General features: G+C 33.4%; 3 protein-coding genes across 4 annotated transcripts; 1 reads left to right on the plus strand and 2 right to left on the minus strand.

Annotated features, from left to right (window-relative positions):
• Positions 1–2,851: 2,851 nt before the first annotated feature.
• Positions 2,852–5,411, minus strand: LOC123198819 (ribulose bisphosphate carboxylase/oxygenase activase, chloroplastic-like). 2 transcript variants are annotated; one of them, XM_044613605.1, is made up of 8 exons: positions 5,260–5,411; positions 4,977–5,142; positions 4,701–4,811; positions 4,503–4,601; positions 4,286–4,396; positions 3,904–4,210; positions 3,681–3,820; positions 2,852–3,529 (listed from the first exon to the last, which is right to left on the minus strand). In XM_044613605.1, exons 2-8 carry the CDS (start codon positions 5,115–5,117, stop codon positions 2,987–2,989), a joined length of 1,452 nt encoding a protein of 483 aa, XP_044469540.1. In that variant the 5' UTR covers positions 5,118–5,142; positions 5,260–5,411; the 3' UTR covers positions 2,852–2,986. The 2 variants fall into 2 exon arrangements, with proteins under 2 accessions (XP_044469540.1, XP_044469539.1); XM_044613604.1 differs by having other exon boundaries at positions 5,232–5,411.
• A 934-nt stretch (positions 5,412–6,345) lies between these two features.
• On the plus strand, positions 6,346–8,954 carry LOC123198823 (protein CfxQ homolog). The gene is made up of 7 exons (XM_044613611.1): positions 6,346–6,598; positions 6,867–6,980; positions 7,061–7,159; positions 7,340–7,450; positions 7,536–7,842; positions 7,915–8,054; positions 8,322–8,954. The coding sequence occupies exons 1-7, from the start codon at positions 6,458–6,460 to the stop codon at positions 8,853–8,855; spliced, it is 1,446 nt and encodes a 481-aa protein (XP_044469546.1). The 5' UTR covers positions 6,346–6,457; the 3' UTR covers positions 8,856–8,954.
• Positions 8,955–9,983: 1,029 nt separating this feature from the next.
• LOC123198816 (protein CfxQ homolog) lies at positions 9,984–12,595 on the minus strand. Its single transcript, XM_044613602.1, has 8 exons — positions 12,482–12,595; positions 12,216–12,381; positions 11,910–12,020; positions 11,711–11,809; positions 11,493–11,603; positions 11,047–11,353; positions 10,835–10,974; positions 9,984–10,661 (listed from the first exon to the last, which is right to left on the minus strand). The coding sequence occupies exons 1-8, from the start codon at positions 12,490–12,492 to the stop codon at positions 10,119–10,121; spliced, it is 1,488 nt and encodes a 495-aa protein (XP_044469537.1). The 5' UTR covers positions 12,493–12,595; the 3' UTR covers positions 9,984–10,118.
• Positions 12,596–14,205: the final 1,610 nt, after the last annotated feature.

Below are 14,205 nucleotides of genomic sequence, written 5' to 3' on the forward strand. Positions count from 1 at the left end.
TATTTCTCTTCTCTTATGGTACATGACACTTACCATACTTGGAAGTCCTAATTTATTGATGTGCTTGCCATTCATGATCTATAAAACTTTATTGTCGATGATGCACCACCTCTACCACCTTTTCTTCCTAATAGTTCCCTTAATCCATCTCACTCTTATTGGTTATGTGTTGATCGATTAATTTTGACTTGGATTAAATCTACGGTCTCACCCTCGATTGTTCAGTCTTTGTTACTACCTTGTGTCATTATTGTTGAAACCCAGGCTTTGCTTGATTGACGTTTGAATCCAATTTTTGGAATTCATCTTTGATCCATTTGTGACAAGTTACGCACTCTCTAGAAAATTTTTGATCAAACTATGACCGATTATCTCATTGATGCCAAGTCCATATTTGACTCACTTGCTACAATTGCTTTTTCTATTTTGATCATTGATTTTATGAAGTATGTTGTCGATGGCTTAGGTCCTGAGTACCAATTTTTTATCACTTCACCACACTTTTGACCATTCATGACCTTTGATGAACTGTATGATATTCTCCTCCATGAAGAACACCTTTAAAATAAACATTGTGGTATGTCTACTCTAGTTATTGTTATGCCTGTTACTCAATCCTTTAATCTTTAGGCTTATCCAATTCTTCTTACAAGCGTGACATTTATGGTAAAAATAAAAGTCTGTGTGGTTATGGTAGTGGTAGTGGTGGTCCATTTATTCTTTGTTGACAAACCACATATCAACCTCCTTTTCTCCCAACTTTTGTCGGTGTTCTTTCTCATGGTGCTTGTTAGATTTGTGATAAACAAGGGCATTCTGCTCATGTTTGTCCACAATAAGAAAATTTTGCCTATATAACAGATTTAATGACCACTTCTTTGGCCATTGTGTCCATGTGTGATCCATTTGAGTCAAGTTGGGTTTTTGATTCTGGAGTTACACATCACATGACACCTAACACTTCCATCTTGTCATCTTCTTAACCTCACATTGGTATGTCTTCTCTAATTGTTAGGAATGGTCATCATTATCAATTTCACATTAGGGGTTTGTGTCTCTATTTAAATCTACTCATTCTCTAATTATCTTATTTGATGTGTTGTGTGTACCACGTTACATAAAAATTTGTTGTCCATTCATAAATTCACTTTTGATACTAATTCTGTTTGTCTTCTTGACTAATCTGGTTTTGTGATTAAGGACAAACAGATAGGACAAATTCTTCTCTTTGGTTGCAGCAGCAATGATCTCTATCAATTAACTCCTCTAGTCATATATCTTATTCGTCTCTTCGTGTCTTATTTGATGTTTGACATCATTGTTTTGCTCATCCATCATCTATAAACTGTACTTGCCTTTGTGTCTAGTGTAGATCATCGTTCGTCGAATCTTCCCTCTATTTGTTTCATATGTCCTTTTAGTAAAAGACATCGCCTTTGATTTACTTAACAGACTTACATAACTCGTTGACCTCTCAAGCTTCTTCACCTTGATGTTTGGGGTCCCGTTCTTGTTCTATCGTTATCGTCTTTTAGATATTATTTGTCTATTGTTGATGAATTTAGTAGATATGCATGGTTATACCCTATATTTAAAAAGTCTAATGTTACTACTGTCTTTGTTAAATTTAAGTTAATGATAGAAAACCTTTTTTCTTGTTCTATTTAAATTATCCATTTTGATGGTGCTGGTAAATTTGATAATACATTGTTTTGTTCTTTTCTTGAGTCTCATGCCATTATACATCAGTTATCTTGTCCTTACACCCCTCCCCAAAATGGTGTTGTTGAGAGGAACATTGTGACATAGCAAAAAAAAGACGTTATCTCTTATTACAAGCTAACTCCCTGTTTTTTTGGTGAAGACATTTTCTATTGCTATGTTTTTGATTAATAGGTTGCCCACACCACTGCTCAAGAATATAAGTCCCTTTGAAGTTCTTTGTTAGTGCTTATCGAACTATGACTTTTTGTTATGCTTGTTATCCCCTACTCACTTTGACTACTCCACATAAAAAAGCTCTTCAATCTGTTCTTTGCTTATTCTTGGGGTATGATGCTTCACATCGTGGATATCAGTGTCTCTATATGCCTACTGGTCATCTTTGTATCTCCTATCATGTGCTGTTTTATGAGATTGTATTCTTTGGCTATGTTGTTTGATCCTCCCTCCTTAGAGTCTTCTTTAGGGTTTCACTCGTTGTCAGTTCTCTTTACCTTTCTTCAGATGTCCAATATGATAGGCTCACATCTCTTTCATCTGCCTGTTGTGCCATCTGAGTCCATGCAACTTGAAAACAACTCTTAACAAGTTTTTGAGACTACTGGTCCTCTTAATTCACCCTCAATTGCTCTTGCCTCTTTGGACACATTTATATTTGATCGATTTGAGACATCTCCTCTCAAGCCCAAGTTTCGAAGTATTAATGAGATCATGACTTCCTCTTCTCATCTGATTCCTTGGCTCTTACCGTCAAAACACTTAATCCTGCATTCCATGAGCCTACCACTTTTAAGCAAGCTCAGTCTTTTCCACATTGGCATCAGGTCATGAATGAGAAATATGATGCCCTTATGAGAGACAACACTTGAGTTCTTGTTCTGCCATCTTTTTAGTTAAATTCTTTACAATAATTACAAATCAAATCACTATAATTCATTTTCATTTTCTTTATAGGAAGTTAAAGTTAAGTTCTTTATTGCAGTCAAGTAGTAAAACAATCATCATGGTACTAGAATTTATCAATAGAATTCATGAAATTATTCTATTTGAGATAATATATGGTATGAATTAGCACGACAAAAGTAAGAACAGTAGAAAGTAGTAAAGATAGAAATGACAAAGAAAGAGATTGATAGTTATCGCAAATACTAATTAAAAGCTCTTAATTAACACCGATACATCTACACAGGCACAAAGCCAGAAGCCTTATTAATACACTGAAACGCTAAAAGAGATGATTAATTTTGTCGTATAATAAATTGTTTCATGCCAAACATTCGGGTACTGACTCCATTGCTGCTTCAAAATCCTCTAATGTGATGGTAAGCAGTTCATCCCTATCAGAACAATCATCACTGAGCCTAAGATCCAGATTCCCCTTAGCATTATTTAACATTATATCCACTAAACCTCCATTCATTTTCATACGCTGCGTTTTTATTGTCTCTCTCTTTATTAACTCTGCAATGGCATCTACAGTACAAGAGGAATGCAATTTAAACCCATGTAACAAGCTATCCTTCGGCAGATTTTTCATCTTGATATGTAGAACATTAGCCAATTCTTCACAGCTCAGATCTTTAAAATTGAAAATGTTCGTAACCCTTCTGCTGAAACCTTCATTAGAAGATATTACACGTTGCATTGCTTCATTATAGCCAGCAAATATGACTAACACTTTTCCACTGTCCATACAAGACATGATTTCTTCTAAGGCTTCTAACCCATAGTCACGACCACTTCTCTCTTCCGGTATTAGTCTATATGCTTCATCCACAAAAAGTATACCTCCCTCCGCTTCTTCGATCTGTACATCAAATTATTATTATTTTTTTGTTAAAATAAATCATATAATCTAATATATGTTTCTAAGATGTTATGCATTTTGACACATAAATGGTAAAGAGAGGATACAAGTCCATCAAATTATATACTTTTTTTAAAGCAAAGTGGTGTACCTTCTCCCTAGTCTTTGGTCCAGTGTGACCAATATATTCGCCAACTAAATCTGTCCGTTGAACTTCTTTTACTTTGTCAGATTGCAAAATTCCCACACTATGGAGTAGTCTTCCAAGGATGCGAGCCACCATTGTCTTACCTATCCAATATGAAAAAGGGATATTTCGGTGAACAAAATATTCCAGCAGCAATTTTAAGTGATAAAGTGAACGGCAATTTTACCTGTTCCAGGATTTCCCAGAAATGCCATGTGAGGAAGTCTTCCAGCAGTACCAATTTTCAGTCCAATGGCCTTACGCCTTTCATTCAAAAGAATGCCCTTTGCCCATTTCCGAAGCTGCATCTTGAGTTCATCCATACCCACAATATTTGATAGCTCTTTTTCGAGGGCATCCATCCTTTCTTTTTGCTTCTTGCAGGCTTCAAGTAACTTTTTGTTTCGTTGTTTTACTTGATGCGAGAGCATTAAATCAAGCAACTTCCCACTTTCTTTGATTTTTGAAACATGATCTATAGGAGTCATGTCCTCCTGCATTCAAAGTTGCTTAGATTACTACTATTTAGCAAGAAATAAATTTATTATTTCACAGAATAAAATATATACATCATCTGTAGCATCACAATTTGCATTATTCTCGAGCAATGTCTCGACAATTGAGCAGCCTTCAGCTCGAATTGCGTAACAAACAGAAAGCATTAATGGTGTCACTCCATACTGCATATAAAAATGCGGAAAGAATGAAGGAAAAAAAAATATTACTTTCACATTTTTCAGGAAAAGTGTTACTGAACGAGAAGATAAGACAATTATTAAAAAGCACCTTAGTTTTTGCTTCAACAGGAGCACCATGAGCAAGAAGTAATTTTGCAGCTTCATTAGACCCGTTCTCTGCTGCTACGTGCAATGGTGTTTCTCCATACTGCAAAACTCAAGAGGTCAAAAACACAAAATATTTATCAGAAATTTTTCCCTTTTGTAACTAAGCAGTCATATTTTTCCCTTAATAAAGAGCACATACCATATTTTTTGCTTCGAAATCAACTTTATCATCTCCTTTCCATTCAAGCAGAAATTTCACTATTTCTGTCCTGTTTTTACCAGCAGAGAGATGAAGGGGTGTCTCCAACTTCTGCGCTTAAACCAAAATAATTTCATAATTGCAAGATAAACATAGTCAACTTATTCTTTACTAATTTGTTGAAAAAACCCTCTGAAAAACCAATTGACAAAATCTAATTATTTCAAGTGGATATGTATACATGAATAAAAAATAATACTAAAAAATAAATCTTACAATTGCATTTTTTGCGTTGAGAAGAGATGGGTCATCTTGAATTAGCTTCTGAAACCCTTCTATATCCCCAGACTGAGCACAATCATGAATGGTTGTATGTTTTTCAGATCCTGATGATTGTGTATGATGACCATTCTCCATGTCTGTTTGTCTTCTCTCTTGATGACTAATTAAGAAGATTAAAAAGAAGAAAATAGAACAAAGCAAGAACAAACACAGATTTAGTTCGCTTTTATAAGCATTTATTTTGCTTACTTTGATTACGTAACGCGTTAAACGTCACCATGGAATACTATGTAATCTTCAATGAAGTTTCATCAGGTATATTTGCAAGCACTAGATCATTTTTTTCTCCCAGCATATATTGCAAGTTCTTGGAAAATTCTGTGAGGTCACAACTTCCAATTAATTTACGCTTGTGATCAAGGCCACCATTGGATAACTATTTATTATACTTTATTTCTACTTTCATCCTTTTTTCTATCTTTTCCAGGAAGTTGCGCTCTGCCTTTTTCTATTTATTGTGTTCCTTGAAGATGCCCTTCAAGCCTGAAATGATAAAAAACTCTGAATCATAGGACTTGGGTGAGAACGTTTCATTTCTTTGTGTTTTTGTTGGAATAATGAAGTTTACGTTCGAAAAAATTTCCTTTAAAGTTAAAGGCCGAAAGAATAATGCGCACCCAAGGTTTGCTGAAATAACATGTTCTCCCTTAAAGTTTTAAAAAGCTAAATTCCCACCCAAGGTTTGCTGAAATGACAAAATCCCACCCATTAAGTTTTTTTCCTTTTGTAGCAATGCTATGTGTACACATTTTGCATATATAGATTATGTGTTACTTTATCTTTAATTTAAATTTATCCAATTATATAATAACATATTATCTGTATATTTAAATTATATACCAAAAATATATACACATAATTTTATTGTTTTGTTTAATAGAATAAAATATAGTACCATATTGCTTATACCACTGACAAATAAATTTAGTAAATAATTAATTTTTTTTTTTTTTATATATCTATATGTATTGGCTTGAAATATATATATCAACTCATTTCATTTATTCCTTAATTTTGAAAAAAGAAATATAAATTCTATATGAAACAATCTCTAAAGTAAACATGAAAAAAAGTTAAGAGTTGAAGGTGGCCCGTTCACAAAATGTGAAGCCGTTAATATATCTAAAAATAACTTAGACATACAAGCGCTCCTTTTTAGAAAGAAAAAGAAAGTAGCACTAGGTCGATTCATCTTTCTTCAATGGAAGACAAATACAACCAGAACGCAAATGAAACTTCCATGAAGATTCCTTTGTATTCCATGGTGACGTTTAACATGTTACGCAGTAAAAATTAAGCAAATTAATTAATTAGCATTTAGATGCTTATAAAAAGCCAAATAAATCTCTCTTTGTTCTTGCTCTATTTTTACTTTGTTCTCTCTCCTCAATTATCAAGAGAGAAGATAAAAATATATGGAGGGTGATCAGGATAAACAACCATCAGGATCTGAGAAACGTAGAACTATTCATGACTATGCTCAGTTGGGGGATCTTGAGGGGTTTCAGAAGCTACTTCAGGATAATCCATCTCTTCTCAAAGAAAGAAATGCATTTGTAAGATTAATTTTTTTTTTTCGTTTTATATTTTAATTAATGAATATACATATCCACTTGAAAGAAATCTATTTTGCCAATTGGTTCTTTAAAGGGTTGTTTTAAGTAAATGGTCGTAAATATTAAAGGGCTCTGGATCAAAAACGGGAATTAATAAGAAATGAAGAAAGGGTTATGGACAAATTACGAAAGTGACAATAATTACGATTCTTTGATTAAGCTGTGTGTTTTTCTTCCAATTTATGTAGTCATTTTGGTTTAACTGCAGATGTTTGAGACACCCCTTCATGTTTCTGCTAGTAACAACAAGACAGAAATAGTGAAATTTCTGCTTGATGAATGGAAAGGAAATGATAAAGTTGACTTGGAAGTGAAAAATATGGTATGTGTTCTTGATGAGAAAAAGGGGGGAAAAATCTGTTATATATATTTATCAGGTTTTTGATCTGTTGAGTCTTGCAGCATGGAGAAACTCCATTGCATGTAGCAGCCAAGAATGGATGTAATGAAGCTGCAAAATTACTACTTTCTCATGGTGCTCTCGTTGAAGCCAAAACTAAGGTGCTTTCTAATTGTACCACTTTTCCAAAAGAATAATATTATGTGGATAAATAAATTATATAAACTTATTTGTATAAACTTAATTGACAGTTTATGGTTTAATGACGTGATTGTTTATTTTTTATTCACTTCAAAATCATCCGGCCATTTTTATTCAAATTTTCTCTTTTCTTCATGCAGTATGGAGTGACACCATTAAATCTTTCTATTTGTCACTCAATTCTAGCTGAAGACTGTTCAATTGTGGAGACATTGCTTGAGAACAATGCAGATTGTGATGCTATAGATGATGTATGTATTTTACATTCTAAAACAATAACTAAATTTATTTCTTGTTAATTAAATAACAATAATTTAAGTAACTTTGAATATACAGGAGGGCCTGACTCCTGTAGATCATCTTTTAAAAATCCAAGTAAGTGGGAAGTTGTATGATTTATTAATCTCTCATCAAGAAAAGCAACGAAATAAGAAGTTACATGAAACATGCAAGAACCAGAAAGAAAAGATGGATACCCTCGAAAAAGAGCTATCAAATATTGTGGGTCTGGATGAACTCAAGATGCAACTACGGATATGGGCAAAGGGCATTCTTTTGAATGAGAGGCGTAAGGCAATGGGACTAAAAATTGGCACTGTTGGAAGACTTCCTCACATGGCTTTTCTAGGAAATCCTGGAACAGGTGAAATTGCTGCTTACTTAATATTAACAGTTACAATTACTGCTGGAATAATTAATCTTTCATACCGGATAGGCAAGACTATGGTGGCTCGAATCCTTGGAAGACTACTCCATAGTGTGGGAATTTTGCAAACTGACAGAGTAAAAGAAGTTCAACGGGCAGATTTAGTTGGTGAATATGTTGGTGAAACTGGATATAAGACCAGGAACGTGGTATAATTGATATAATTTTCTGGATTTCTATCCTCTCTTTACCTTTTATATTTCAAAAAATAAAATTATGCATACCAATTTGGAATGTATAATAGGTATATATTGGATGTGTGTCATCTAATAATTATCTAGTGATTCTAAATTAAAAATAAAGTAATATTCAATCATATAATGATATATCATATATGTATTCATTTGTATACTTGAAAGTAGGTGCGCATAACATTACTCTATTTCAAAATTCACAATAATAATATTTATGCACAGATCAAAGAAGCAGAGGGAGGTATACTTTTTGTGGATGAAGCCTATCGACTGGTGCCAGAGGACAGAAGTCCTTGTGACTATGGGCTAGAAGCCTTGGAAGAGATCATGTCTAGTATGGACAATGGAAAAGTTTTAGTCATATTTGCAGGCTACAATGAAGCAATGCAACTTGTGATATCTTCTAATGAAGGTTTCAGCAGAAGGGTTACAAAAATTTTCAAGTTTGAAGATCTGAGTTGTGAAGAATTAGCTAATATTCTCCATATCAAGATGAATAATCAAGCGAAGGATAGCTTGTTTCATGGGTTTAAATTACATTCTTCTTGTAGTAAGGAGGCTATTGCAGAGCTAATAGAGAAAGCAACAACGAAAAAGCAGCGAATGAAAATGAATGGAGGTTTAGTGGATATAATGTTGAATAATGCTAAGGGGAATCTGGATCTTAGGATTGGTGATGATTGTGCAGAGAGTGAAGAATTGCTTACCATCAAATTAGAGGACTTTGAAGCAGCTATGAGATTATTACCCCAATAGATGTTTGAACGTTATTGTGCTTTGGAGTGTATCAGCTGAAGTTTTAATTTGTATTTTCAATAATTATTTCAAGTGTTGGGGATGATGAAATCTCTACTCTTTCTTTGTGTGATTGTCGAGTAATCTCGATTGATTGAGAATGTGAGGTGAAATTGTTGCACAATCGGTAGTTTCATAAAATAGAAAACCCATTCCAAGGAAAATAAGATGATAGAAATTACAACGGAGAACCCATTCTAAGGGCAAACGACGGTCGTTCCATACATATATATTAGATTATAATGGAACATTTGTTCTCAAGAGGAAAACAGCGTCACATAATAGAAATTACTAAAAATGACCTAAGATGTGAGAGCCGTTGTTCTAGAATCTAGAATTAGCAACTCCCGATAGGTGAACATCCCTTACCTTTGTGATCATCACCAACTTCCTCTGAATCAACCTTTCCTCAACATCTCCGGGTAAGCTAAACATCCCTTACCTCTATATAATCATCACCAACTTCTTCTCAACATTTCCCAGTAAATGAAGACTTTAATAGAACAACTACTATCAGATCACACAAATCTCAACACCATAACCAAACAATTTGTATTGTAAAGAGTGTAAATCATATTAATCTTATAAGATACCGAACAAAGTAATAAACTATTCATTGACAGATAAAACTGATATCTAACTTTATTGGATTGGTGAGAAATTATACTTTTCAAACATAAGAGGTGAAGAATATCATTTTATCAAAGTTTGGGCGGACAATAGTCATTTGTCCAACAATAAATTAGTTGTTCATCCCACATATACAATTAAATTGTATTCCGGAAAAATAACCCCTTTCTTGGGATGAAAATCCAGAGAAATTTCAAAAAGACAACCATCCCAATGTATCTAAACTGTAACATCACTAAATTAAATTTACGTTCCACAGTCTCCAAATATTGACCATATGTGTCTGCTTTTCTATTTTTGCGCTCTCTTTCCAAGCAATATGGCACGCCTTTTTCTTTCGTTTTTGCCACTTTTTTAACCTTATCTTATAATTAAATCCTTTAACAAACAAAAAGGCCGTGAACATCGGGTGACAAAAGTAAAGCTGTAGAAAGTAGTAAAGATAAGAATGACAAAAAGTAAAGCAGTAGAACTACAAATTAAAAGTTCTTAATTAACACTGAAACATCTAAACAGGCATAAAGCCAGAAGACTTAATGATAACACTCAAACACTAGAAGAGATTATTATTATTATTTTGTAATTTAAACTGTTTTATGCCAAACATTCGGGTACAGACTCCATAGCTGCTTCAAAATCCTCTAATGTGATAGTAAGCAGCTCTTCCCTATCCGAACAATCATCACTGAGCCTAAGATCCAGATTCCCCTTAGCATTACTTAACATTATATCCACTAAACCTCCATTCATTTTCATACGCTGCGTTTTCATTGTCTCTCTCTTTATTAACTCTGCAATGGTATCTACAGTACAAGAGGAATGCAATTTGAACCCATATAACAAGCTATCCTTCGACTGATTTTTCATCTTGATATGAAGAATATTAGCCAATTCTTCACAACTCAGATCTTTAAAATTGAAAATGTTAGTAACCCTTCTGCTGAAACCTTCATTAGAAGATATCACACGTTGCATTGCTTCATTGTAGCCTGCAAATATGACTAAAACTTTTCCATTGTCCATACAAGACATGATCTCTTCCAACGCTTCTAACCCATAGTCCTTACCACTTCTCTCCTCTGGTATCAGCCGATATGCTTCATCAACAAAAAGAATACCTCCCTCGGCTTCTTTGATCTGTGCAAAATATTATAATTATTTTTTTTCTTAAGATTATTATTATGCATTTTGAAATATAAAAGGTAAAAAAGTGATACAAGTTCCTCAGTTATATACTTTTTTTTAATTAATAAATTTCTTTCTACCAATCTGACCAATATATTTACCAATTACAAAGCAAATTGATGTACCTTCTTCCTGGTCTTTGGTCCAGTCTGACCAATATATTTACCAATTAAATCTGTCCGTTGAACTTCCTTTACTTTGTCAGTTTGCAAAATTCCCACACTATGGAGTAGTCTTCCAAGGATTCGAGCCACCATTGTCTTACCTATCCAATATGAAGAAACCGTTTAATTTGATATTTATGTAAACAAAATATTGCAGCAGCTAGCAATTTTACCTGTTCCAGGATTTCCTAGAAATGCCATGTGAGGAAGTCTTCCAGCAGTACCGATTTTCAGTCCAATGGCCTTGCGCCTCTCATTCAAAAGAATGCCCTTCGCCCATTTCCGAAGTTGCCTCTTAAGTTCATCCAGACCCACAATATCAGATAGCTCTTTTTCGAGGGCATCCATCCTTTCTTTCTGCTTCTTGCATGCTTCATCTAGCCTTTCCTTTCGTTGTTTCACTTGATGAGAGAGTAATAGATCAAGCAACTTCCCACTTTCTTGGATTTTTGAAATATGATCTATAGGAGTCATGTTCTCCTGCATTCAAAGTTACTTAGATTACAACTATTTGGCAAGCAATAAAACACTTTTGTAGTCATATTATGTACCAAATGTGTATGCACATAATATTACTCTTTAATAATAAATTTTTTATTTTAGAGTATAAAAAACATACGTCATCTGTAGCATCACAATCAGCATTTTTCTCGAGCAATGTCTCCACAATTGAGCAGTCTTCAGCTCGAGTTGCGTAACAAACAGAAAGCATTAGTGGTGTCACTCCATACTGTATATAAAAATGAGAAAAAACGAAGAAAAATATGTATCACTTTCACATTTTTCAGGAAAAGTATTACTGAACGAGAGTATAAGGTACAGTTATATAGAAAGTACCTTTGTTTTGGCTTCAACAAGAGCACCATGAGCGAGAAGTAATTTTGCAGCTTCATCGCACCCATTCTTGGCTGCTACATGCAATGGAGTTTCTCCATACTGCAAAACTCAACAGACCAGAAACCAAAATTTATAGAATTTTTTTTTTTTCCTTTTGTAACTAAGCAGTCATATTTTTACCCTAATAAAGAACACATACCATATTTTTTACTTCCAAATCAAGTTTATCATCTCCTTTCCATTCAAGCAGGAATTTCGCTATATCTGTCCTGTTGTTACTAGCAGAAAGATGAAGGGGTGTCTCCAACTTCTGCGCTTAAACAAAAATGATTCCATAAATTGCAAGATAAAAACAGTCAGCATATTGCTTTACTAATTTTGAAAAAAACAAATCCCTTATTAATTTGTTGAAAAAACCCTCTAAAGAATCAATTGACAAAATCCAATTCTTCCAGGTGTATATGTATTCATTAATAAAAAATAATACTACAAAATTTAATCTTACAATTGCGGTTTTTGAATTGAGAAGGGATGGGTCATCTTGAATTAGCTTCTGAAACCCTTCTATATCCCCAGACTGAGCACAATCATGAATGGATGTATGTTTTTCAGATCCTGATGATTGTGTATGGTGACCATTCTCCATGTCTGTTTGTCTTCTCTCTTGATGACTAATTAAGAAGATTAAACAGAACAAAACAGAACAAAGCAAGAACAAACAGAGATTTAGTTCGCTTTATAAGCATCTAAATGCTCATTTATTTTGCTTACTTTGATTGCATAACGCGTAAACGTCAGCATGGAATATCATGGAATCTTCAACGAAGTTTCACCAGGTTTCAGATGCTTTTTCTTGACTGACTTGACTAATGCTTTTGCCATCTGAAGGAAGATGAGGCCACTTACTGCGACTTTCTGGAAATTTTTTTTTATATATATATGATCGTACGACTTCACATTTTCTGTAGGGCCAACTTGAACATTGTCTTTTTTTATAGCTTAGCTTTGTTGGGTTTCTAGGTCCCCTCTTACTGAAAAAGCCCAAATTTATTTGAATGAAATAATCTGACACATTATATTAATAAATTAAGGCAAATATGAGTTAGTGTATATATATATAAATATAATAAAATTATATATATTTATTTTGTATATATAAATATATACATATGTGATATATATCATCAAGTGATTGAGTAATTTTAAATTAAGGATAAAGTAATATCTAATCACATGATGACACATCATATGTATATGTATTTGTGTATCAAATAGTGGGTATGCATAATATTGTTTCATATAAATAACACATAAAAGTAAAAAAAAAAAAAACAGAGAGAAGAGGAGAAAAACACTGTCTTGGTTTTTTGAGTGTACATTCATGGAAAATTTTCATTTTACCTTAATTTTACCATTGAATCGCTCTGATTTTTGGACTATTAGTAGAAAACTCATTGGTCTTCATTTTGAATGGTGTAGAACACGATTGGTTTTTCTTTATTGGAATGTGATTAGTTGTATTGTGCAATTTTATTTAGACAACTATTGGAAAAACATCTCTTTCTCTTTCATTTACTGTTTGATTGCTTTCAAATTTTGATATTATTTTAGCCACATTTGGTGCTATATTTTGGACAGTGGAAATTTTGCTTTTGATGTCAGTAACGTGAGATATAAGCTTTCAAGTTTGTTGTGATATTCATTATTTTTCTACACTTGTGCTATTACTTTGTTTTGTTGTTTTGAAGAGTTGTGTACTCATTGGTAAGCTGAAAATAGTGTACTATTATTTTGGATAAGTGGATTGCTTATGTGATAAATCTATTTCCTACCATTTCTTTGAAAGGTGATGCCTTGATAGAGTTTGGCTTGACAAGGATGTTTCTTATGACTATTTGCATATTTTGGGTTGTAAGGCTTTTGTGCATGTTCCAAAAGATGAAAGGTCAAAGCTAGGTGCCAAGACTCGTCAATGCATATTTCTTGGTTATGGCCAAGATAAGTTTGGGTACCAACTATATGATCCAGTTGATAAAAAACCTGTTAGAAGTAGATATGTGATATTTGTTGAGAATTAGACTATCGAAGACATTGAAAAGATAGACAGTATAGTTCCTCAAAGTAGTAACAAACTGGTTAATATGGATCTGACTACCTCAACATCTTTGCCTAGTTTGGTTAATGATGGCATTGAGCATGATACGCATAATGATACTTACATAGATGATTTGGATGCTCTTATAGGTAATGTTGCTGATTTGCAACATGCATCTATAGTTCCTCCAACCAATTCACTTCGAAGGTCAATTAGACCAAGGATGTCATTTACAAGATATTCTTTTGGTGGGTATATGCTTCTTATTGATATGAGAGAACCAAAGTGTTATAAAGAGGCTATGAAGAGTAAACAAAAGCAATATTGGGTTGATGTCTTGAATGATGAAATGAAATCCCTATATGACAATGACATATTTGAGTTAGTAAAGTTTCCTCAA

Source organism: Mangifera indica, chromosome 16, assembly GCF_011075055.1.
Source record: "Mangifera indica cultivar Alphonso chromosome 16, CATAS_Mindica_2.1, whole genome shotgun sequence".
NCBI classification, from domain to species: Eukaryota; Viridiplantae; Streptophyta; class Magnoliopsida; order Sapindales; family Anacardiaceae; genus Mangifera; species Mangifera indica.

What these genes read in the sequence shown, in the direction of transcription:
- LOC123198823 (XM_044613611.1), top strand. Translation starts at nt 6,458, where the DNA reads ATGGAGGGTGATCAGGATAAACAACCATCAGGATCTGAGAAACGTAGA. An exon ending in TCAAAGAAAGAAATGCATTT is followed by an intron (nt 6,599 to 6,866) that starts GTAAGATTAATT and finishes GTTTAACTGCAG; the next exon opens with ATGTTTGAGACACCCCTTCA. An exon ending in TCGTTGAAGCCAAAACTAAG is followed by an intron (nt 7,160 to 7,339) that starts GTGCTTTCTAAT and finishes TTCTTCATGCAG; the next exon opens with TATGGAGTGACACCATTAAA.
- LOC123198819 (XM_044613605.1), bottom strand. Translation starts at nt 5,117, where the DNA reads ATGGAGAATGGTCATCATACACAATCATCAGGATCTGAAAAACATACA. An exon ending in TCAACGCAAAAAATGCAATT is followed by an intron (nt 4,812 to 4,976) that starts GTAAGATTTATT and finishes GTTTAAGCGCAG; the next exon opens with AAGTTGGAGACACCCCTTCA. An exon ending in CTGTTGAAGCAAAAACTAAG is followed by an intron (nt 4,397 to 4,502) that starts GTGCTTTTTAAT and finishes TTTTATATGCAG; the next exon opens with TATGGAGTGACACCATTAAT.
- LOC123198816 (XM_044613602.1), bottom strand. An exon ending in ATTTGGAAGTAAAAAATATG is followed by an intron (nt 11,810 to 11,909) that starts GTATGTGTTCTT and finishes TGAGTTTTGCAG; the next exon opens with TATGGAGAAACTCCATTGCA. An exon ending in ATTGTGATGCTACAGATGAC is followed by an intron (nt 11,354 to 11,492) that starts GTATGTTTTTTA and finishes CTTTGAATGCAG; the next exon opens with GAGAACATGACTCCTATAGA.